The 23,641-nt window shown below is 28.2% G+C and overlaps 6 protein-coding genes across 8 annotated transcripts in view; 2 read left to right on the top strand and 4 right to left on the bottom strand.

The window, feature by feature from the left end:
- Nucleotides 1–1,061, bottom strand: part of LOC113377350 (deoxynucleoside kinase) — a 6,302-nt gene extending 5,241 nt beyond the window's left edge. Inside the window, exons 1-2 of the mRNA XM_026617637.1 lie at nt 959–1,061; nt 363–568 (exon numbers count right to left, since the gene is read on the bottom strand). Coding sequence (XP_026473422.1) covers nt 363–568; nt 959–968 — 216 coding nt within the window. The 5' untranslated portion in view covers nt 969–1,061. The remainder of the gene's footprint in view (nt 1–362; nt 569–958) is intronic.
- A 9,018-nt stretch (nt 1,062–10,079) lies between these two features.
- LOC113375506 (cytoplasmic tRNA 2-thiolation protein 2-B) lies at nt 10,080–14,672 on the bottom strand. The gene is made up of 5 exons (XM_026615437.1): nt 14,465–14,672; nt 13,822–14,096; nt 13,167–13,534; nt 10,854–11,138; nt 10,080–10,316 (listed from the first exon to the last, which is right to left on the bottom strand). The coding sequence occupies exons 1-5, from the start codon at nt 14,527–14,529 to the stop codon at nt 10,080–10,082; spliced, it is 1,230 nt and encodes a 409-aa protein (XP_026471222.1). The 5' UTR covers nt 14,530–14,672.
- Nucleotides 14,673–14,976: 304 nt separating this feature from the next.
- Nucleotides 14,977–16,713, bottom strand: LOC113376696 (eukaryotic translation initiation factor 5A). 3 transcript variants are annotated; one of them, XM_026616708.1, is made up of 4 exons: nt 16,513–16,636; nt 15,870–16,091; nt 15,513–15,711; nt 14,977–15,413 (listed from the first exon to the last, which is right to left on the bottom strand). In XM_026616708.1, the coding sequence occupies exons 2-4, from the start codon at nt 16,076–16,078 to the stop codon at nt 15,342–15,344; spliced, it is 480 nt and encodes a 159-aa protein (XP_026472493.1). In that variant the 5' UTR covers nt 16,079–16,091; nt 16,513–16,636; the 3' UTR covers nt 14,977–15,341. The 3 variants fall into 3 exon arrangements, with proteins under 3 accessions (XP_026472493.1, XP_026472494.1, XP_026472492.1); XM_026616709.1 differs by lacking the exon at nt 16,513–16,636 and adding an exon at nt 16,154–16,305; XM_026616707.1 differs by having other exon boundaries at nt 15,182–15,413; nt 16,581–16,713.
- A 1,917-nt stretch (nt 16,714–18,630) lies between these two features.
- Nucleotides 18,631–20,785, bottom strand: LOC113378698 (RNA-binding protein lark). Its single transcript, XM_026619256.1, has 4 exons — nt 20,642–20,785; nt 19,725–20,400; nt 18,983–19,248; nt 18,631–18,920 (listed from the first exon to the last, which is right to left on the bottom strand). Exons 2-4 carry the CDS (start codon nt 20,388–20,390, stop codon nt 18,821–18,823), a joined length of 1,032 nt encoding a protein of 343 aa, XP_026475041.1. The 5' UTR covers nt 20,391–20,400; nt 20,642–20,785; the 3' UTR covers nt 18,631–18,820.
- A 626-nt stretch (nt 20,786–21,411) lies between these two features.
- LOC113378700 (glutaredoxin-C4-like) lies at nt 21,412–22,104 on the top strand. The gene is made up of 3 exons (XM_026619259.1): nt 21,412–21,729; nt 21,787–21,891; nt 21,961–22,104. Exons 1-3 carry the CDS (start codon nt 21,574–21,576, stop codon nt 22,060–22,062), a joined length of 363 nt encoding a protein of 120 aa, XP_026475044.1. The 5' UTR covers nt 21,412–21,573; the 3' UTR covers nt 22,063–22,104.
- LOC113378699 (group XIIA secretory phospholipase A2) lies at nt 22,098–23,631 on the top strand. Its single transcript, XM_026619257.1, has 3 exons — nt 22,098–22,476; nt 22,699–22,938; nt 23,403–23,631. The coding sequence occupies exons 1-3, from the start codon at nt 22,224–22,226 to the stop codon at nt 23,558–23,560; spliced, it is 651 nt and encodes a 216-aa protein (XP_026475042.1). The 5' UTR covers nt 22,098–22,223; the 3' UTR covers nt 23,561–23,631.
- Nucleotides 23,632–23,641: the final 10 nt, after the last annotated feature.

The following is a 23,641-nucleotide window of genomic DNA, read 5'->3' as shown; positions in this document are numbered from 1 at the left end:
GTTTATTCATAAATTAGCGAGCATGATACCAATATAATAAATCTATACGATTTAATCTAAAATTATATAGAAGAAAATGTGTTATATTAAAAAAAAACATAACATTGAAATATTGCAAACAATATTAGAAGTATATGCATAGAAAAAACCCGATGCAGAAACAAAATTGGCCTAACAATAGAGAATATCAAATACAGTTTGCTTCAGGTCAAATAATTGTTCGCATTTCTTATGTTAAGTAAATAATATACTTAATAATGTACTTACTTACCTTTTTTCATAATATGTAACATACAATAATAGTTTTGAAGTTATAAAACTATCCTAATTATCTTTATTATTTATATTATAAAAAATATTACCAATAGATTGTTTCCATTAAGATTTCTCCATTGTTCTACTGGCTCTGTTAATAGACAAACATTATCAAACTTGGAAAAATGATTGAGGAATGTAGTTTTTCCACTGCCTATGTTTCCTTCAATTAAAACTGTGAATGGACGTTTTTTCAAGCCACTTATTTTCGCAGCATTGTTTGCAAATGAAGTCATTTTTGATATGAGTGTTTCTATAAAAATGGAGAATTTAAGAAAAATTAAGAAAAAAGATAATTTAAGAAAATCTTTATTTTTAACGAAAAGACAATACTCTAAAAAATATATAAAATTTAAATAAAATGAATTCTTGTTACAAATTTAAAATTGCGGACAAGTATAGTTTTTATCAAGAAAAACAAATTGGAGAAATAAATGTATCTACACTTCTGTTCACAAATATATTTTAATAATGATAGTATACGTAAAATGTTTTTCGCGGTTTATTTTACGCGGTAATCGCATGTGTCATTTTCATTTAAAAGTGTAATGTGTAACGACACATTGTCATAACCTAAAAACTAAAGCTTTTATAATAACGTTTATAACTACTTTAGAAACAAACGACATAAAGCAAAACTCACTCAAAAACATTTTGCAACATTCTAACTCAAACGCTGATCGCCAAAATAAGACAAAACTATGCTTTTGCACAATCCTTATAATAAATTGTAAACACGAATGACATCCGCTATCATATTCTTATAGTTTTCTGTTAAATAATGTTTAGTTTGCAAGATTGACGTCATGTCGCTGATGATATAAAGCGTTATATATATATATATATATATATATATATATATACATATAGATAAAAGAAGAATGTATATATATATACGTTTAATGGAATAAATAATTTTGTTATTTAATCTTTTTTTAATTCGACGGTTGGGCTGCAAAAATATTACAAATATGTATCAACGTCGACAAAACTATCATCATATATATATATATATATATATATATATATATATATATATATATATATATATATAATCAGCACATCTCCCTATCCATTGGAATCGAATGTTTTTTGAACCGTTCAAATCGGTTGATCCGTGCGCCCGAAAACGTGGACGAAGAATTGTATACACACATACATACATACACACCCACATTCATTTTTTCTTAGGTCAAAATGTTCAGAAACCTTTCAAACGTGAAGAAATGTGAAAATTTTCAATTTTGATTTTTGGACGATTACAATAACTTACCATACAGAAAGTTAATAAATGGTAAAATAGTTCTAAAATAGCTTCATATTATATTTTTAAAATAGTAAATAAACAATAAAGCAAAATTCATATGCAATTTACCGAGGAATTTTAAAGTAACATCAACGGGGGGTTGAAAATAAAATAAAAACCGTCAAATCAATTTAAAGAACTAATCAGTACAGTGCATAATTCATTGAAAATCTATACTAAAGTTTTCGTTCAAATATCGACATAAATCATATTTAGCTGTACTATGAATCATAATTTATGATATACATATTTCCATTACATATTCAATTAATTTATAGTAAAGACATTTTCTGTAATAAATACTTTAATCTATTATATTAAATTTACTCTTATGAATAATTTATATATATATATATATATATATATATATATATATATATATATAATACATATATCATCTCATAATTTTTCACGTGTATAATATCCCTTATTATATATTTAATCAATTCATTAATAGTTAACAAAATTTTGTTTTTCACAGTAAAACAGATAATGGAACCTATCTATTTCCAAAACAAATTATATATATATATATATATATATATATAATTATATATATTATATATATATTATAATTATATATATATATATATATATATATATATATATATATTGATTGTTTCTTTTCCGAACAGTAAATCCAATAATAAAAAACAATTAGTTTTTTGAAGATGTTTAATACGACGTTTCGGAACTAGGTACGTTCCATCATCAGGTTTATTCTGTCAAATACAATGTTTTTTAAAATACTGATTAACATTAATTAACAATGGTCAATACAGATTAATTAGAAAAAATTTTGTTATAAAGGAATGGATTATGTACCGGATAGATAGTAATAAGACTTAACTAAAAAAGGTTTTATATAAAATTGAGAAGCAAAAATTATTTACCTGTAATAATTTATATATCCATATCACTAATATTTTTTTTGTTAAAAACACTCGATTTTTTTGGAAGATATTTGTAGATGTTACGACTACACAAGACTTAAACACACTGATATGGATTTCTGTCTGCCAGATGTAAAGGACAAAGCACGGAACTCTTGGCAAAAATGATTTTTTATGGCTCTTGTTTGGTAATTTACGAAAAAAGGAAAAATATTGCTTTAGTAAATGTAGAGAAATATTATGTATATATATATATATATACATGAACATGTATATGCACACCTACATACTCATACATACATATGCACATATCTATATATTAATGTATCCACAATTATACACATGAACACATATGCAAGTGTATGTGTATAGTGTATACCCAAAAACATACATATAAGCATATATATGGATGTACATATATTATAACATATACACATGTATATATATACACATATTCAAAAACTATTAGGATTAATTATTTTTAATCAGGTTTAAAAAATTTAAATATGAGTCATGAATGATATTGTGATCTGATCTTTTATTAACACTTTTTGACGAATTCAAAAAGATTAAACTGCTTTCAGAAAAAAGTCTTTTAAAAGTACAATCCTCTCTATATAAAATATTGGGTTCAAAGGTGAAATTATGTGAGTTTTCGATGGAATGCTGAACAAGAGTACTTTGGAAATTTCGGCTTTTATGATGAGTGACGCTTAATTCATGTTGTCTCATTCTCTTATGAATGTACTGTGATGTTTGGCCAATGTATTGTTTTTGACAATTTTTGCAAGGGATGGAATAAACTATGTTAGTATTGAATTTAGGAGGGGTGGTGGATTTAATTTTTGAAAACATTTCTTTAAAAGAATATAGAGCTGTTCCTGAAATGAAAATATTTTCTTCTTTGAGTAATTTGGCAAAATAATCAAATAAGCCTTCAATGTAAGGCATGCTGTGAAAAGTTGGTTTAATATTGTTGTCTTGGAATAACTTGGAGATGGATTGATAATTGTTACTTTTATGATAGGAAAGTCTTTTATTGGTAATGGAATTGATGAGGGTGAGGGGATATCCGTTTTCTAATAAAGTTTTAGTTACTAATGTTGTATTTTGGGTATGAAAAGAAGAGTGAGACAACATGATTGCGTGGTCTATCAAAGAAATGATTGTATTGACTTTATAATTTTTGGGACAATATGACGCGTAATGAAGGTATCTCCCGGACCATGTAGTTTTTCTGTACCAATTTGTGCAAATAATGTTGTCAATTTTGTGTACAGTCACGTCTAAAAAGTTTAATTTGTTGTCGATTTGTGTTTCATGTGTGAACTGAATGCTCTTATTGTAATTGTTAAAGGTATCGATTATTATATCTGATTGTTCTTTGTCTATTATAAAAAAAGTGTCATCTACATATCTAACGTAAAAATATATTTGGAAATTTAATGTGGAGAAAACGGAAATTTCAAGGGTTTGTAAAACTAGGTCTATGATGCCAGGGGATAATGGGCAACCCATAGCAGTACCTTTGATTTGTAGATAAAAATTATTGAAACAATTAAAATAAGAGCAATTCAGGACAGTGTTAATGATGTGTTTGAAAGTGGTTATGGGCAAGTCGGTGTAGTTACAAATAGTGGGCCAGCGTTTTTCAATTGAATCAAGTATTAAATCATGGGGAACACATGTGAAAAGGTTAATTACATCAAGGCTTAGAAAAATTTGATCGTCCGTAATGTTTCGGTCTTTGATTAGATCCACAAATTGGTAAGAGTTCTTTACATAGTGAGGAGAGGAAATTGTGACATTTTTTAAAATATTAGCAATGTGTTTAGCGATATTATAGAATGGGGAGCCAACGTAGGATACAATGGGTCTAAAGGAGCATTCAGGTTTGTGGACTTTGGGGAGACAATACATTTTTGGGGAAATAGGATGTTGTACTTTTAAATTATAGGCAAATTTGTCAGAAATGAATTTTTTATTTTTTAATTCATTAATTAATTTAATTGATTGTCTAGAAAACTGTTGTGTTGGATCATTTGTAATGATTTTGTAAGTAGTATCATCTTTTAGCATTCGTAATGTAGTGTTAGTATAAAATTCTTTGTCAAGAATTACCGTCATATTGCCTTTATCTGCTGGACAAACAATTATATTATTAGATTTAATGAATAATTTGGTCTCCGCTATATCTTTGTGTAGTCTTTTAAGATGAATATGTTGGAAACTCTTATCAACTTTTTTTAATTGTTTAACTAGTTTTTCACATAGTTTTGACCTGATTCGATTTTGCTTGTCAGTCTCAATGTTCCTGATATTGTATTCTATGTTACTTAAAATTTTTATGAAGTCATTATTTCTGTATTTACTAGGTGCGTAATTGAATTTTGGACCGAGTGCTAAAATGTATTGGATATTTTCTGGAATGACTATATTGGTTTTATTTATTAGCCATTTGTCTATCGAAAATTTAGAAACATGAAATGGATAATTTTTATCTCGAATTTGTATAAGATTTTTCAATTTCTGTATTTGTTTATTTTTAATAATATGAAAGTGTTTATCGTATTTTTTATTTTCGAATTCTAAAAATTTATTAAAAGTATTTTTATCTATTGTTTCTCGGAGTGTATTTATTATCTGATCTATTCGTGTTTTTTTATTTTTTATGTCAATAAAAGAATTTTTTATTTCTAATTTAAGTACTGAATTTTGTAAGTATGATATTTGCCGCTCAATTTTATATATATTTGAAGTTGTTTGTAAAAACTGTTGGTTGATAATATTAGTTATGAAATTCGGTATAATCCATTCATTTTTACATCGTAATAAAAATATTTTTTTGTTGATGGCTTTTGCATCAACAAAAAAATATTTTTATTACGATGTAAAAATGAATGGATTATACCGAATTTCATAACTAATATTATCAACCAACAGTTTTTACAAACAACTTCAAATATATATAAAATTGAGCGGCAAATATCATACTTACAAAATTCAGTACTTAAATTAGAAATAAAAAATTCTTTTATTGACATAAAAAATAAAAAAACACGAATAGATCAGATAATAAATACACTCCGAGAAACAATAGATAAAAATACTTTTAATAAATTTTTAGAATTCGAAAATAAAAAATACGATAAACACTTTCATATTATTAAAATAAACAAATACAGAAATTGAAAAATCTTATACAAATTCGAGATAAAAATTATCCATTTCATGTTTCTAAATTTTCGATAGACAAATGGCTAATAAATAAAACCAATATAGTCATTCCAGAAAATATCCAATACATTTTAGCACTCGGTCCAAAATTCAATTACGCACCTAGTAAATACAGAAATAATGACTTCATAAAAATTTTAAGTAACATAGAATACAATATCAGGAACATTGAGACTGACAAGCAAAATCGAATCAGGTCAAAACTATGTGAAAAACTAGTTAAACAATTAAAAAAAGTTGATAAGAGTTTCCAACATATTCATCTTAAAAGACTACACAAAGATATAGCGGAGACCAAATTATTCATTAAATCTAATAATATAATTGTTTGTCCAGCAGATAAAGGCAATATGACGGTAATTCTTGACAAAGAATTTTATACTAACACTACATTACGAATGCTAAAAGATGATACTACTTACAAAATCATTACAAATGATCCAACACAACAGTTTTCTAGACAATCAATTAAATTAATTAATGAATTAAAAAATAAAAAATTCATTTCTGACAAATTTGCCTATAATTTAAAAGTACAACATCCTATTTCCCCAAAAATGTATTGTCTCCCCAAAGTCCACAAACCTGAATGCTCCTTTAGACCCATTGTATCCTACGTTGGCTCCCCATTCTATAATATCGCTAAACACATTGCTAATATTTTAAAAAATGTCACAATTTCCTCTCCTCACTATGTAAAGAACTCTTACCAATTTGTGGATCTAATCAAAGACCGAAACATTACGGACGATCAAATTTTTCTAAGCCTTGATGTAATTAACCTTTTCACATGTGTTCCCCATGATTTAATACTTGATTCAATTGAAAAACGCTGGCCCACTATTTGTAACTACACCGACTTGCCCATAACCACTTTCAAACACATCATTAACACTGTCCTGAATTGCTCTTATTTTAATTGTTTCAATAATTTTTATCTACAAATCAAAGGTACTGCTATGGGTTGCCCATTATCCCCTGGCATCATAGACCTAGTTTTACAAACCCTTGAAATTTCCGTTTTCTCCACATTAAATTTCCAAATATATTTTTACGTTAGATATGTAGATGACACTTTTTTTATAATAGACAAAGAACAATCAGATATAATAATCGATACCTTTAACAATTACAATAAGAGCATTCAGTTCACACATGAAACACAAATCGACAACAAATTAAACTTTTTAGACGTGACTGTACACAAAATTGACAACATTATTTGCACAAATTGGTACAGAAAAACTACATGGTCCGGGAGATACCTTCATTACGCGTCATATTGTCCCAAAAATTATAAAGTCAATACAATCATTTCTTTGATAGACCACGCAATCATGTTGTCTCACTCTTCTTTTCATACCCAAAATACAACATTAGTAACTAAAACTTTATTAGAAAACGGATATCCCCTCACCCTCATCAATTCCATTACCAATAAAAGACTTTCCTATCATAAAAGTAACAATTATCAATCCATCTCCAAGTTATTCCAAGACAACAATATTAAACCAACTTTTCACAGCATGCCTTACATTGAAGGCTTATTTGATTATTTTGCCAAATTACTCAAAGAAGAAAATATTTTCATTTCAGGAACAGCTCTATATTCTTTTAAAGAAATGTTTTCAAAAATTAAATCCACCACCCCTCCTAAATTCAATACTAACATAGTTTATTCCATCCCTTGCAAAAATTGTCAAAAACAATACATTGGCCAAACATCACAGTACATTCATAAGAGAATGAGACAACATGAATTAAGCGTCACTCATCATAAAAGCCGAAATTTCCAAAGTACTCTTGTTCAGCATTCCATCGAAAACTCACATAATTTCACCTTTGAACCCAATATTTTATATAGAGAGGATTGTACTTTTAAAAGACTTTTTTCTGAAAGCAGTTTAATCTTTTTGAATTCGTCAAAAAGTGTTAATAAAAGATCAGATCACAATATCATTCATGACTCATATTTAAATTTTTTAAACCTGATTAAAAATAATTAATCCTAATAGTTTTTGAATATGTGTATATATATACATGTGTATATGTTATAATATATGTACATCCATATATATGCTTATATGTATGTTTTTGGGTATACACTATACACATACACTTGCATATGTGTTCATGTGTATAATTGTGGATACATTAATATATAGATATGTGCATATGTATGTATGAGTATGTAGGTGTGCATATACATGTTCATGTATGTATATATATATATATATACATAATATTTCTCTACATTTACTAAAGCAATATTTTTCCTTTTTTCGTAAATTACCAAACAAGAGCCATAAAAAATCATTTTTGCCAAGAGTTCCGTGCTTTGTCCTTTACATCTGGCAGACAGAAATCCATATCAGTGTGTTTAAGTCTTGTGTAGTCGTAACATCTACAAATATCTTCCAAAAAAATCGAGTGTTTTTAACAAAAAAAATATTAGTGATATGGATATATAAATTATTACAGGTAAATAATTTTTGCTTCTCAATTTTATATAAAACCTTTTTTAGTTAAGTCTTATTACTATCTATCCGGTACATAATCCATTCCTTTATAACAAAATTTTTTCTAATTAATCTGTATTGACCATTGTTAATTAATGTTAATCAGTATTTTAAAAAACATTGTATTTGACAGAATAAACCTGATGATGGAACGTACCTAGTTCCGAAACGTCGTATTAAACATCTTCAAAAAACTAATTGTTTTTTATTATTGGATTTACTGTTCGGAAAAGAAACAATCAATATATTGAAAAAATCCAGGACTTATCTATTGAATATATATATATATATATATATATAATTACACACACTGATGTGTGTGTTTAAGTCTTGTGTAGTCGTAACATCTACAAATATCCTCCAAAAAAAATCGAGTGTTTTTAACAAAAAAATATTAGTGATATGGATATATAAATTATTACAGAATAAACCTGATGATGGAACGTACCTAGTTCCGAAACGTCGTTATTAAACATCTTCAAAAACAAATTGTTTTTTTATTATTGGATTTACTGTTCAGAAAAGAAACAATCAATATATTGAAAAAATCCAGGACTTATCTATTGAATATATATATATATATATATATATATATACATATATATATATATATATATATATATATATATATATATGATTAAGTAGTTAATTTTGATGTTGAGATATATATAAGTTCCTTAAGAACGGTCAAAGATTTATAAAATAATCTTTAATACCAAACGTTTCAATATACAATTTGATGTCATCATCAGTGGATATTGAACTTGGTATCTTACATCTAAAGATGTGCGTACAGCACAAAAGTTTGCGCGAACAAGACTAATGTGATATTAGCCTCGTAAACCATAGTTATGACACGTTTCTGTGTAAAACTACTGTGACTTTTTCTACATTTTTGTGAAACAAAATTCTCATTATTTTTCTTATTTACAAAAATGATTAATGACTGGTTAGTTGTATCAATGTTAGTGCAAACTTTTGTGCTGTGTTTTTGTGTTTAATATTAACCAAGTTTAATATCCACTGATTATGACATCAAATTGTATGTCGAAACATTTGGAATGAAAGATTATTATGTTTGTTTGATGTATCACTCTCAAAGAACTTACTCATATATGTGTATATATATATAAGTTCTAAAAATCTAAATGGCAGAATAAATAAGAAATGAATATATTTCGTTCCCATTACTTAAATGAAAAAAGAAACAAGACAATACAGATGAAAGTTCTCAACACACTTACAAAAAAAAAAAAAAAACAACTAACGAATTTGTACATCTGAAGATCACATATGATTAATTTTGATCATACACACTAATACTAATTTTATATAAAGAAAAAAACATTGACTGTAGTAAATTTGCTCAATTTTGTTTTTTATTTGTTTCTCCATTTTGCATCGAGTTATAAAAACATTAACCACTTTAAAAAAACTACTGGACATAATCCATTTCTCCTGTAGCATTGTTTTGTTATTTGGCAGTTGATTTGAATAGCATCAATTAAACTCAATTTGTATTGTAAAATGATGTGATTAATTATTTCATTTTGAACCTATTTTTTAAATATTTCATTTATCTTTTAACTTCATTAATTAGGCACATTTTTATTACTTTTACTGTTGGATTTCCTGCTTTAACTTTTTAAAAAAACATTTTCATAGTTGTTTCATTGGTAATATGTAATTAATTTAGAATTGCTGAAAGATGATACAGATTTAGCATGGAAAAATCCTGAACATATTTTTTTCAAAAAATTATATATATATATATATATATATATATATATATATATATATTACTTAACTTTACATTATGCTTAAATGTTTACAGAGATCTGACATATCTTCATTGTTAAAATCACTCAATAATAAACTACATCCATAGCATAAAGTCTCTTCTGGTTCTTTTTCATATTCAGAAGTAATTTGCTCCAACAAGGTACTACTCGCTGTAAATTTAGTAGGTCCTAGGAAAGAAATAACTTTGGAGAACTTTGTTGCTTCCAAAGCTGATGCTTTTTCAACATTTGTATCTAGAGATGCCTGGTGGACATAAGAAAATATTGTTAATTCCAATAATGATATATAAAAAACTAATGAAAAAGAAAATATTGTTGAAACGCTCAAAGAAGTTGCTATTCGTAATATAAATGTAATGTGTTGTATTTAAAATTATTAAACTTGTATGTATGTAAATAAGTATTATGCTTGAATATATTGGCTTTCCTTAAAATACCATTATATTAAGATTCGTCGAGCTAATGATATATGGAAACTCATTTGCATATTGTATGTAAATTCACCTTTTAGAAACTACTAATCAAATATATTAATACATAAAGTAGCTGCAATAATATCGATTTAGTTAAGATTAAAGATCAATATATCAATATATTTTATGCCTTGATTTTATTTGAGCAAACCTTAGTTGTGAGTTAATTTGGATACAATTTACAATTTTTAATTGCTTCAATGACAAACTTCTGTTTGTGAAAAGATAAAAATTATATTTTCTTTACAAGTCTAAAACACAACAATCGTAATATATTGTATAAAAATATTAAGTAAGAACATACTTACATTACATATAGTGCATCGATCAGTTTGCATCAACAATCTTGGATGGTGGCTGAGTTTAGCTCCTGTGTTTGTTATACTATAAACGGTAGCTGGATAATTTTTTTGCAAGTCATTTACAAAATTTTCAGTTAAACTTTGAATACTGGATACAATTGAATTGGCTTTATCTCCGGCACTTACAGAAAGTATGTTATTAAATATATTATAGTGAACTATTTCTGATGTTACAAAATCCTTCATAGGTCGCAATACTTTTAAGTTTTCATAACGTGTATCTGCAAACGTCTGAAAGTAATAATCTATTCATTATATATATATATATATATATATATATATATATATATATATATATATATATAGATATATATATATATATTGTGTTAAGGTTTTTCAGCCACAAGTCAAAAAAATAAAAACAGAAAGTAAATATAAAATCTTCTTTAATACATCTCAAGCTATTATACTAGCTCATCATTCAACTAAAATACCAAAAGAGTAATAAAATAAAGTAACAAAATAAAATAAAACAGAATTAAAATTATACGTATCAAACCAGTTTAAAATTATTTTATATATAATTTGACAATTATAACATCAATATTTCGTTCTAAAAACAAAAAATATGTATATATATAGAATTTAAAAAAATCAAAATATTTGAAATTCGGAAAAAGAAGAAGAAAGAAAAATATCAAGTGGTAAAAAATTGTTCAAATATTAAAAAAATCAGACTTACATACATTAATTAAATTATGATAGCTGTCAATAAGCAAAGAAAAAGAACTTCTCTTATTTACACATTGTGAATTTAAAAAAATGAAAACAGATTCAGCACACCTTCTTAGGTCAACATTTTGTTCAATATATAAAATTATGGGATTGTTTAAATCAAAAGTGTGTTTAAAATTTTGCATATGGTCAGATAACATTGTTTTGTATTGATTTCTATTACAATTATGTTGAAGCATTCTCTTATTGTTAGATATATATTGTGAACTCTCTCCAATATAGAATTTATAATATAAATATGGTATGTATAATTTTAATTCTGTTTTATTTTATTTTGTTACTTTATTTTATTACTCTTTTTGTATTTTAGCTGAATGATGAGCTAGTATAACAGCTCGAAACATATTAAAGAAGATTTCATATTTACTTTCTGTTTTTATTTTTTCGACTTGTGGCTGAAAAACTTTAACACAATATGTTTTAAAGTTGAAATAAACAATATCAAGATATATATATATATATATATATATATATAAATATATTCTATATATATATGTATATATAGAAGAATATTCTGTTAAACAAGATATCATTATAATCACAAATTACTTCTATATAACATAAATAAAAAGCTAAAACAAACAGCTCTGTAATATCCATATCTATGAAACCATAATCACTAGAATAAATCTAATTACTACCGTTGATGAAATGCAAACAGACAATAGTTGACAAAATAGGAACTGGTATTTACTATAAAAGATATGCACTAATCAACGTTTATAAAAAATGTAATAATAATTGAAATGATGATTAGTTTATGGTTGATATTCAGATCAGATCAATCGGATCATTATCATTTCAGAGGTAAAAAAAAAATTGAATGTAAGAACAAAAATCTATATATATATATATATATATATATATATATATATATATATATACTAGGGTGGTCCTTAAAATGGTCATTTTCGAATTTCCTTGCTCCCAGGGGCTCAAATGGTTCCAAATTGATAAAAAACAATTCTCTGAAAGTTTTAGCTCTTAATATTAATGTTTAGATAGAGCGCAATTCAATCAAAGTTTGTATGGGAAGAGCATGAAAAAAATTTTGAAAATTAAAAAAAAATGTTTTAGGTATAACTTAGCGAAAAATAAATGAGTTTTATTCATTTATTTGTTCGCTAAATTACATCTACAAAACATTTTTAAAATTTTTGAAAATTTTTCCATTCTATTTCCATACAAAACTTTGATTGAATTGCGCTCTATCTAAATGTTAATATTAAGAGCTAAAATTTTCAGAGAATTGTTTTTTATCTATTTGGAACCATTTGAGCCCCTGGGTGCAAGGAAATTCGAAAATGACCCTTTTAAGGACCACCCTAATATATATATATATATATATATATATATATATATATATATATATATTCTTATAAATTGGCTGTAAATCAATATTCAAGATATGTATTAACATCAAACAAAAAAAATTAATTATTATATATATATATATATATATATATATACACATATATGTGTGTGTGCGTATGTGTGATTTATGATTTAATAAATAGTACATACCGCATCTAGAAATAAATGAGCTCCTCTTCCAAGAGCAACATTACTTAATATTGTAGAAGCAATTTTTGTACATATATCACCAACAAAAACAAATTTGCAGTTTAATTTAGCAGCTACTTTGGCATATAAATTGTATTTGATTTTTTCAATAAAATCCTGTTTTGAAGTATCTGTTTGAATTTTTGAAAGTGTAGACTGAAATCTTTTTTCTAAATCATTATCATGTTTCAAATCTTGGATATCATTTGTTAGAACAATTTCTGATGCAACTGATTGATTTAATTTCACTATAAAATAAGGTAATAAGGAGTTTTGCATCTTTCCAGTAACTTCCAAAAGTATTGTGTCATCATGGTAATATGAAGTTTCTAAAATAAATAAAGATTTCTAGAATAACGCAATAATCATAGATCAGAAAATTACAAACAATGAATAAAAGGTTCATGTGTTATATAGAACTACTTAATATTATTGCTTAAATTAGTATTCAATAAATGATTTTGCAGATATGTTGCAAAATAACATTTAATGGCAAGCACTTGAATATGAAAGTTCCATAATTTATTTATACATATAGTTGACAACATTGTTTTATATCTAATCTATTATTAAGATGGTGTGAATACTACACAGAAATTTTTTTTTAAAAACTCACCATCAACATGTAACAAAATAGGTTCAAATCGTAACCTTTTATGTGAATCTTGAGATAAACCATTTTGAATTAGATGCAGCAGTGCAGAACTACATAGGCCTCCACTTAAGGCTACTAACACTTTATCTCCTGGTCTAATAAATTTAGATTTGCCAAGAGCAGCTCTGAATTTGTGAGTTGCCGCTTGTAAAAAGCAATCTTTACAGTAAACATCCTTTCCTCGTAATGATAAAACAGCCATTGATTGTTTACATTTTTTACATAGTTGTTCATTCCTACAAGAAAAGATTAGAAAGCCCTTAAACAATGATAATATTATTACAATTATGAATGAATGGTAATCAAAATATTTAAGCATATTATTCAGTGAACAATACTTTTGTGAAATAAATATTAGGATGATTCTTGTTAAATCTTATTTAGGATTTTACTAAAAATATGGAAATTTTTCACCATCTATGATTTAACAACAAATTAGTGAGAATATTTATTTATTTATTGTAGTAAGTTTATTTATTTATTGGAGAGACAATCTAGTATTCATCAAATCACAACTATTAGTATTGAAAACAATGGTAAAAATGGTACTTCTATGACTAATAATTATTCAATTGAAATGAATATATATTGCTAATATTCTTACAATGAACTACTAGGTAAACAAGCACTCATTAATTTTTCTCCACCGTCGCACATATTTATTTTCATATAGTAATTATTAAATTTATGTTACGACGGGACACATAACCTTAAAACAATAAGCAACACGGATAATACCAACATGTGGTTTAGCAAACAGCGCTCTATAACCTTTTATGCTGATTGGATAAAATTGTACTGAAGGTACTCGATGCTCATATGCACCTTTAGCGAATAGTTTTGATTATTCAGCTATTTATTGGGAAATTAGGCAATAATAGTTACAAAAATTTTTCATACATTCAATGAAATTTTTACTTAACAGTGAAAATGTTTTTTAACTTACATATTTTGTTTTCATATGCTTCTTTCTTTCAAAATAAGTGAAAAAACTGATTATTATAAATGCAGCAATTGTATTTGAACACAAGGCAATATTAAGCATAAATTATTAACTGTGTAGGAAGTATGCATGTATTCCCTGAAAGAAAATTTGAATGAAAAAGCTAAGTAGTTTCCAGTAAATTTATATAAATAAAAACTTAATAAAAATGTTAATTCATATAAATCTTAATCATGGATATTTATTAATTTGATTGATTTTATTAAAACAAGCATACTGTTACAATGTATGTCTATGAAAAACCCAATTGATTGACAACTGTCAATTAAACATCTCTGGAAGAACAAAAAATATTCCAGAGAGAACTTAAAAACCTTGTATTCTTGATCAATATATTCATAAACAATGCTTGAAGTGTCAGGATTTTAATAGACAATACATCAACTAGGATTATCAACGACACAACTTTGTCAAACTTGTTTAAACAGTTTGAATTGGTTCTCATAGTATTTTAATTTTGAATGTGTTGAAAAATACATTATTTATCAAGGGCTGTGTTGGTTTTGATCGCAATGACACATTCTTCTCCACAAGATTTTAGTACAGTGCACTGTAAAAAAAAAAAAAATTGGTGATCAATATATACTATATATATATATATATATATATATATATATATATATATATGCATATATTTTGTTGAAATTACCAAAAGCTCCTTTCCAGATTCGAAATCATTACGAAGTTGCTGTCCCAATTCGCCATCTGGAATTTTAAGATCTTCTCGAAGGTCTCCATTGTCAGCCATCAATGTTAAGTAACCGTCATCAATGTCAGTGAGCTGATAATCTTCACGTTTTACATGTGGGACATCCATGTTGTGAGTAGATGGGCATATATCTTCATATCTGAAAAATAAAGGTGACATGATATACTATAAATTAAATGCATATAAGAAATGTTACATCTATGTATTAACAATTACAAGCATTACAGGTGCCATATTATTATGACTTATGTAAAGTCGTAGTGTTAGAAAAAATATTTAACTATTAAATAAACTTACTTCTTGCCGTTGAAAATATCAATTCCGACCATGTGAACTTTAGCATGACCATGTTTACCAGTTTTGGAAGTGGACATTTCTACAATTTTACACGGGCGGGATTTTAACATTACAAAACCATTTTTTCGAAGTGCAGAACATTGCATGGGATAGGTCGCTGAAGCTCCAGAGTCTCCAGTTTCGAAATGAGTATCTTCCATATCAGCCATTGTGAAGTGTGTACTAAAAAATATGAAAACTCATATAATCACTTATTTCAACTCTAATAATTGTTTTTATTTTACATTTATTGAATTGCTAAACGAAAAACGCCGCGTGTTAATGGGAATTAACAAAGCTTGATATCACCAAACCTTAATCTTGACCGGGTATTTTGCACAGTATGTACACGCGGCAGAAAAATGTCGATGACAAGCAATCTTAAAGAAATGCCAACATTGACGAGCAATATTATTTGTATACGGACAATACTAATTAAAAGCGTGAAGAAAAACACGAACACATTTTACGAAAATAAATGTTAAATTTAACAAACTTTAACAAACAGCTTGTCACTTCCACTTTCAGCACGGTTATAATTGAAATAGAGTTGAATTAAAGCGAGGATTAATTAAAATCACAATAATTTTTCACAGGTACTTACAGCAAATTTACTAAAACCTTTTACTAAAGAAGTGCTTTATTTAGAATGATTTTACATGCAATACTCACATGTGACCAAAATGGGTACCTTAAGCAGAAGATCGAGTGGCGCCAGCATATACGCTAGCTTAATCCCATCCGGCATAGGGGTTCACAAGACTTAAGCAAAAATGGCGCCACTACGAGTTTTGTTTAAATGGCGGTAAATATGAACGCATGTTTAAAATCGAATTTGCCAACAGAGCGAAAACTACTGATTTGTATTTTCAAGCACGATAACAGTTTTGAAAGTTTTAAATTGGCATTCTTTAATTTAACTGTTTTTCAGTTTTATCTGTACTAAATATGAGTGAGTCATTGAAATTATGCATTATGTGAGTTAAATTCATTATAGAAATATCATCAAATAATAATAATTGCTGGAAAACTTTACAAGAATAATTTCAATAAAAAAATGAAAGGGTATAAATTTAGTATTTTAATTTTGGATATAATCCGAATGAATGTTACATTTATTTATTTACAAGCAGTAATGCATCATTGCCTATTTTTATATAACTGATAACTTGGATTTATTTTGACTGTATGTAGTTTTTTTTTAATTTATATATATATATATATATATATATATATATATATAAATGTATATATATATATATATATATATATATATTATATACTATATATATATTATATATACATTATTTTCATATCTCAGACAGACAGAAGTGCCTGGTATGAGAGATTATGAAAACAGTTTTTATATTTTATATATACATTTTATTACTATAATAACTATTATAATTAAAATCTCTATCTTTATATAACTCTTCAGTCATCTTTGTCTTCAATTTCCTTATATTTCTTTATTTTTCTTTTAAATTTATCGTCATCATTGGTCATCTTAATATCGTTTGGCAATTCGTCATATATTTTGCTCAAACCGTGTTATGTGTGTGTAACCCCTACATACCACGGTACTTCTATAGCACGGATTCGCTTTAACACGATTTAAGAATTGATACCATCCTCCTTATAACACAGTACTTCTAAAATACGGTTCGCTCTAATACGGTTTCAGAACTGAGCAAAACCCTAATAAAATAAAAAATATAGCAAAATCTATGAAAATCAAAATTTATTGAATCTAAAATTAGTAAAATAGCAGTACAATAGCTCAATAAATGTGATGAAACTAATGCAAAATATAACAAATTTGATACTTATTATTCGGTTGCGTACGTTCTATATAAAAAAATGTTTAGGCTTATTAATTAATTAGTGTTTAGCAAAGATTCTTTAAATAAAATGAACATAAAATTTTGATAAAGTTAACTTTGCATGTGGTAAATATATACATAATTTTTCGCTTAAAGCAACTAATCGCAAATACATATAATTTTTTTTTGCAAAAAATAATGTACGGATATGGAGGTAGTACAGGAAACTTCTCAGAAGATGAGGATGTCTTGCAAAAAAAAGATTATGTTGAATAGCACTACTTACCAGTTAATTATGGCATAAAAAATCATATGACTCATGTAATGTATATTACTTCTTAAATAAATTAATAAATAATATAAATAAATATAATAAAAACATGATATGTAGCATGGCTTTTTAATTCTTGGACGTATCGCCTCATTTTGTATTAGTTCTTTGTCCCGTACAACACGGATTCGCATACACGCTACATTTATGGAACGTAACTACCGCGTTATGCGGGGGTTACCACCCTGTATATATATTATATTTTTATGTTTAGCTTTTATTGCATTTATGAATATTTAATATATTAGAATGTTTCATTTTAGAAAAGTAACAGAAGCACATTATCTTAACTTGACATTTTATTTAAGAAATGAAATGAAGTAAAAGTACATTATGGGTAACACACACTTCTGGCATTTTATTGATTTGACATTAGTAATGTAACAAAATTATAACTGCAAATTAGAACAAATAAATTAGACTAATGTCTTTAAATTTAAATGAAAAAATAAAATGGAATTTATTCAGTATTTTATTATTAAGACATAAATGCTGTAACAAATATTACATATGAAAATATAAACACAAGTATTTGTATACAGCCTATATATATATAACTTAGTTTACTACGCAATACATAAAATTATCCTAAACATATACATGAAATGTCAATACATAAACATATTTTCTGAAGAGTTCTTGTTCAAACAATGAAACTCAAGCATTGATTTGAATACAAAATCAACAAGTTCCAATCGTACAAAAAATTCTTAGATTTTAATGTAAAACCTAAATATACTGTTGTGATATATATAAAACTAGTAAGGTGCATATCTGTGTGTTGGTGAAGGACCTCTCATTCCTCCTCCTGCCCTTCTATCATCAAAAGAATCTCGACTGAAATCTTGGTACATATCTCTGGAAAGAAATCTTATTAGTCACCTAATATTTTGAACTGGTTTCCATATAATTATATATACCCAAAACCACCAGCTCTTGGCATTCCACTGCCGCCTGCTACACTGCCTTGTGGACTACGCCTGCTAAATATTGCATCATAGTTGGATGACCTCATAGATCCCATACCACTTCTCATTCCTAAGGGGGGTAATGGAGGCATAGCTTCTCTCCTTGGCGGCATGAAATCTCGCCCACCACGCATACCTGGCATTCCACCAGGATAACGCCTCTCAAATAAATCCCTTGAACCATCATATCCTCTATCGTAGTAAGGGTCATAGGAATCCTTAAAGATGAGGTAATATTAATGATTTATATTTAAATATCAAAGACAATCACTACTATGTGATTTTCTTTACAATAAAAAAAAGCAAATACAGTGAGATTTGCAATTAAATATTCTAAATTATGCAATCAAGTATTTTATGCAATACATTTCTTTCTTTATAAAGAAAGAATTTAATGATGTTGAAGTATCTTACATTTCTATTACAAGAAAATTTAATTGCAGACTTATGTAATTCTAATATATAGATTTAGAGATAATAGCAAAGAATCTCTTGTCAACCTACTAAAGGGTTGAATAGTAGTTAATTTTGATAAAATTTATAATTAATGAATACTAATAAGTCGAGACAATTTGCAACAGTATCAGTAAGCAGATAAAAATGAAAAATCGGACATGTTAAACAACGATCGCACAAGTTTATATTATAAAAACCGTTGTTCCGATTGTTTCCTTTGATAAAAAAATTATTATACCCGGAATCCGCCCATCATCCGGTCGCGCAGGAATGGCGGTGGCGGCGGCGGAGGGTACGGGTCGCGAGCGAACATCCTCTCCCGGAAGCCGTTACGATCGGCCCCCATGGCACGGGGACACTCCTTGGACCAGTGTCCCCCACGCCCGCAGCGGTAGCATTGTTCGGGATCACCCATGCCCGGCTTCTGGCGCACGCGACTCGTGGACACTTGCACTTTCATGGGTTGCCCGTCGACCATCATTCCGTTCAGCTCCCGAATCGCCTCGTTCACGTCACCGCTCGCGTCCAAGTGCACGAAACCGTAGTTACGAACGATATCGCATTCGACGACTGTACCGAATTTTTGAAACAGTTCGCGAACCTCCGGCGCGCGAGTTTTATCTGTCAAATTTCCGACGAATATCTTTGTCGTCGGGGTTGACGGCGCCCTCCGGCTCTTGGCGGCTTCGCATTTTATGGCCTCGCCGTTTATTACGTAGCCGTTTAGGTTCTGAATTGCATCCCGACCTTGCTGTTCGGTCTCCATATGAACAAAACCAAAGTTCTTGACAACATCGCATTCGACGACCGTCCCGTATTTCTCGAACAGAGGACGTATATCTGACGCTTGAGTTTTTTCGTCAAGATTTCCGATGAATAATTTGAACGTCCCGGTACCCGGCATAGTTTATATTCTGAAAATCGTATAAACGTCGACGCGATATGACTAAATTATATTTTTAATGAAGGATTTAAGAACGATTAACGATAACAAAATATACGACGCATTATTAGTAACAATGGCGTCTTAAGTTAAACGCACCGGCACGAAGTAACCGTGTCTAGTATTGTTATCAATATTTAATGCGTTTTACACATAGGGAAACATGCAGATTTATGACATAACTAATATAATAAATATTGAACTACTCTTACCTTATTTTAGACTTTCCTTCCACAAAGCACTTATGATCGATCCGCTCTGCAACTCTTATTGTAATGGCGTGACGCGACGATCGCTGATCGCAAGTTCTATACTTCTATTCTATATGAGACTTCCGTCTCTCTTTACCCTTGCTCACATAAGAGGGCTCTCGCTCTGCCATCGAAGTTCGATATAATTATCGATAAAGCGTACAGCTTCATCTTCATCTGAAGGCGAACGCACACATATCGTGAGATTCTTCACGCTTCCAAAACATTTTGAAAAATTAACCGAACGGTTTGTCATAACATTGACATTAATCACCACAGTAGGAATCAATTATTATTATAAGTAATATTATATTCGTCAAATGAAAATATTTATATAAAAAATCAAACGACATTATTGAGTTATAAATACAACAATAGAGAATACATTTATTATATTCATAACTGACTATTGTTTATTTTCCGACCCGATAAAATTCATAGCATGCGATTATAACTAACAAATATTTTTTGTATAAATTCCGATTTCGCAATTGTTATTTTTGTCAATGTTTTTGTTTTAGTTGTGGAATGTAATAAATTCAATTAGTTTATAAATTTTCAAACGATTACTATTTACATGAAAAATGACAAGATAATCTGAGAAAAGTGAGGTTATATTATTATCTGCAAATTAAATTAATTTTATCGATGCAGTCGGTTACGGTATCGATATATAAAAGGACGTAAGCAACCAGAAATTAGCTCGATGCGAATGTTGAACGAGGAAAATGATATGATGTAGTGCGTCACGAGCATAAATGTTTTTGACTCACTGGTTTTCAAAATGTCGTAACTTTTATTATCAATAACGATACCGAAATTAAATAAAGATAAAGAGGACATCTTTTGTTTCGATTCAAATGCTAAAAAAATCAATAATATCTGTAACCTAAATGGGTTTATTCTTCAGCAGACCTGCCGCAGGAACGGTCCGAAACGCTGGTGCAATGAGTGTCCAAACACAACAATTCGTAAAAGATCTCATAGCTAGTGATGTAGTCGTCATCTTTTCGAAGTCTTATTGTCCTTACTGCAAGATGGCTAAAGAGGTTTGGTAAAGATTTTGATGGTTTTTCATAATTGCGCTAATTTAATTTTCATATCAGGTATTTGACACATTGAAGCGTAAGTACACAGCAATCGAGCTCGACGGCAGGGATGACGGGGATAGCATTCAAGCAGTTTTGGGTGAGATCACCGGCGCTCATACGGTGAGAATTAAAAAAAAAAGCAAATTGAATCAGATATAAAAATGGCATTTAATGGTTACATTATTATAGGTTCCACGCGTTTTCGTAAACGGCGAATGTCTTGGCGGTGGGTCCGATGTGAAGTCATTGTACGAGAGCGGGGAATTAGAAACCATAATGTCAAAAGTTTGAATATTTTTTTTTAAATCTTATTAAATAAACTTTTAAAACATATCGAGTTTTTCATTTAACGTGCTTAAATATGTATGATTCAGTTCTTGGCAACAATCCATTACTTACGTGTGCTTTTCATCTGAATTTTATGCGCCCGTCGAATTTCAGTTGAACCGTGAATGACTTGTTTAGTTAGAGCAATGCATATTCCTTACGTAAAAATTGCAATTTACGCTTTAACCTTTCTGACATACGCTTACTCTGGTTACGGTGCTGGCGTATTAGGAAATGTACGAGACGCTTTAATCGCCGCTGAAGCTGTCTTCGGCGATATACTAAAAAACATCATAACTGTTGCGAAGAAATTTAAGGTGATACACGATGTTTTCGATGCCGCTGTTGAAGAAAATTGCCGATATACATGCCCGGACGGTAAGTTTGCGAACGAATTGACACAAGTACAGTATATAATTTTCGTTATTTATGTTCTGTTTGAAGTAATGACATTTAATATTTTCATATTTTATCAGATAAATTAAAGCTACATTGTATGTATCTCGGTTTCGTACATATTGCTCCTTGGTTTTGCTGTTACAGATTTGAAATACATTTGTTCTTTAATGGCTTTAGAAAGCAAGTTAATAAAATTTCTAGGATCACCACCGCAGCGAAACAAGCATCACATTCCACACTCAGATGGATGTGGAAGTTTGGGATTGCAAATAGACTCGCAGTATTTGCCAATAGCAGAGATGACTATATGTTGTGATGCTCATGATATTTGTTATGATACTTGCAATTCAGATAAAGAGTTATGTGATATTGAATTTAAACGGTGTTTGTACAAGTATTGTGATACTTATGAGAAAACAGTGGGAGATTTGGTCATGAAAGGTAATTTGTTACTGGAAAATCATTATTCTTCGCTCATCTGAAAAATCTAAAACAATATCATTGCATAGGTGGTTCAATAAACATTCAACTGGCCCATATTTTCCCTTTTCTTACTACATACTATAATTAGGCTGTAACTATGAAAAATACTAAGTAGCAGAATTTTTTTTGCAATATGTGAAATTAAATTTATTTGAACATCCGGGTTACTTTTCTTCAAATTGGTTCAAGATCAGTCACATATACCTCAACTATCTATGTGCTTTGTAACACTTGATTTACAATTAAAGCACACTTTACAATGAATTACAAAAACTATGAATTAATTTTATAGCTATATTATGCCTATAATTAAAATGGGATAAATATTGAATTCAATCTTGTGCTATGCTATATTATAATTATCCTAAATATATTACATTAATTCACATACATTTTAGAATTATGAATTTATATACTTACAGGATGTAAAGGAGCAGCAAAAATGCTTTTTACAGGTACTTTAACATTAGGATGTAAATCCTACATAGATGCACAAAAAGAATCTTGCTACTGTCCTACGAAGTTCAAAGAATATTCTAAAGGAAAAAAGTATACTACAAAGGCAAATGAAGATTTATGATAATTATATTTTTATGAATATAATTTTGATATAATTGGAAACAAAGTACTGTTTAGAAATAATATTTATATATGGGTAATA

This window comes from Ctenocephalides felis, unplaced genomic scaffold, assembly GCF_003426905.1.
Source record: "Ctenocephalides felis isolate EL2017-DRISC unplaced genomic scaffold, ASM342690v1 CF-g0.4_SCAFFOLD_01886, whole genome shotgun sequence".
Classification (NCBI taxonomy): Eukaryota; Metazoa; Arthropoda; class Insecta; order Siphonaptera; family Pulicidae; genus Ctenocephalides; species Ctenocephalides felis.
Note: the sequence above shows the minus strand (reverse complement) of the source record. Positions and strands in the feature narration are given on the sequence as shown.

Excerpts from the sequence above, each read along its gene's own strand:
- LOC113375506 (XM_026615437.1), bottom strand. The coding sequence starts at position 14,529 with ATGAAAATAAATATGTGCGACGGTGGAGAAAAATTAATGAGTGCTTGT. Across the intron at positions 14,097-14,464 it reads TGTTTACCTAGTAGTTCATT|GAATGAACAACTATGTAAAA; the intron begins GTAAGAATATTA and ends CTTTTCTTGTAG. Across the intron at positions 11,139-13,166 it reads CTCATTTATTTCTAGATGCG|ACGTTTGCAGATACACGTTA; the intron begins GTATGTACTATT and ends TATTACTTTCAG.
- LOC113376696 (XM_026616707.1), bottom strand. The coding sequence starts at position 16,078 with ATGGCTGATATGGAAGATACTCATTTCGAAACTGGAGACTCTGGAGCT. Across the intron at positions 15,712-15,869 it reads GATATTTTCAACGGCAAGAA|ATATGAAGATATATGCCCAT; the intron begins GTAAGTTTATTT and ends TTTATTTTTCAG. Across the intron at positions 15,414-15,512 it reads AATCTGGAAAGGAGCTTTTG|TGCACTGTACTAAAATCTTG; the intron begins GTAATTTCAACA and ends TTTTTTTTACAG.
- LOC113378698 (XM_026619256.1), bottom strand. The coding sequence starts at position 20,390 with ATGCCGGGTACCGGGACGTTCAAATTATTCATCGGAAATCTTGACGAA. Across the intron at positions 19,249-19,724 it reads GGATGATGGGCGGATTCCGG|GATTCCTATGACCCTTACTA; the intron begins GTATAATAATTT and ends CTCATCTTTAAG. Across the intron at positions 18,921-18,982 it reads CCAAGAGCTGGTGGTTTTGG|AGATATGTACCAAGATTTCA; the intron begins GTATATATAATT and ends ATTTCTTTCCAG.
- LOC113378700 (XM_026619259.1), top strand. The coding sequence starts at position 21,574 with ATGGGTTTATTCTTCAGCAGACCTGCCGCAGGAACGGTCCGAAACGCT. Across the intron at positions 21,730-21,786 it reads ACTGCAAGATGGCTAAAGAG|GTATTTGACACATTGAAGCG; the intron begins GTTTGGTAAAGA and ends TTTTCATATCAG. Across the intron at positions 21,892-21,960 it reads AGATCACCGGCGCTCATACG|GTTCCACGCGTTTTCGTAAA; the intron begins GTGAGAATTAAA and ends ACATTATTATAG.
- LOC113378699 (XM_026619257.1), top strand. The coding sequence starts at position 22,224 with ATGACTTGTTTAGTTAGAGCAATGCATATTCCTTACGTAAAAATTGCA. Across the intron at positions 22,477-22,698 it reads CCGATATACATGCCCGGACG|GATCACCACCGCAGCGAAAC; the intron begins GTAAGTTTGCGA and ends TAAAATTTCTAG. Across the intron at positions 22,939-23,402 it reads GGGAGATTTGGTCATGAAAG|GATGTAAAGGAGCAGCAAAA; the intron begins GTAATTTGTTAC and ends ATATACTTACAG.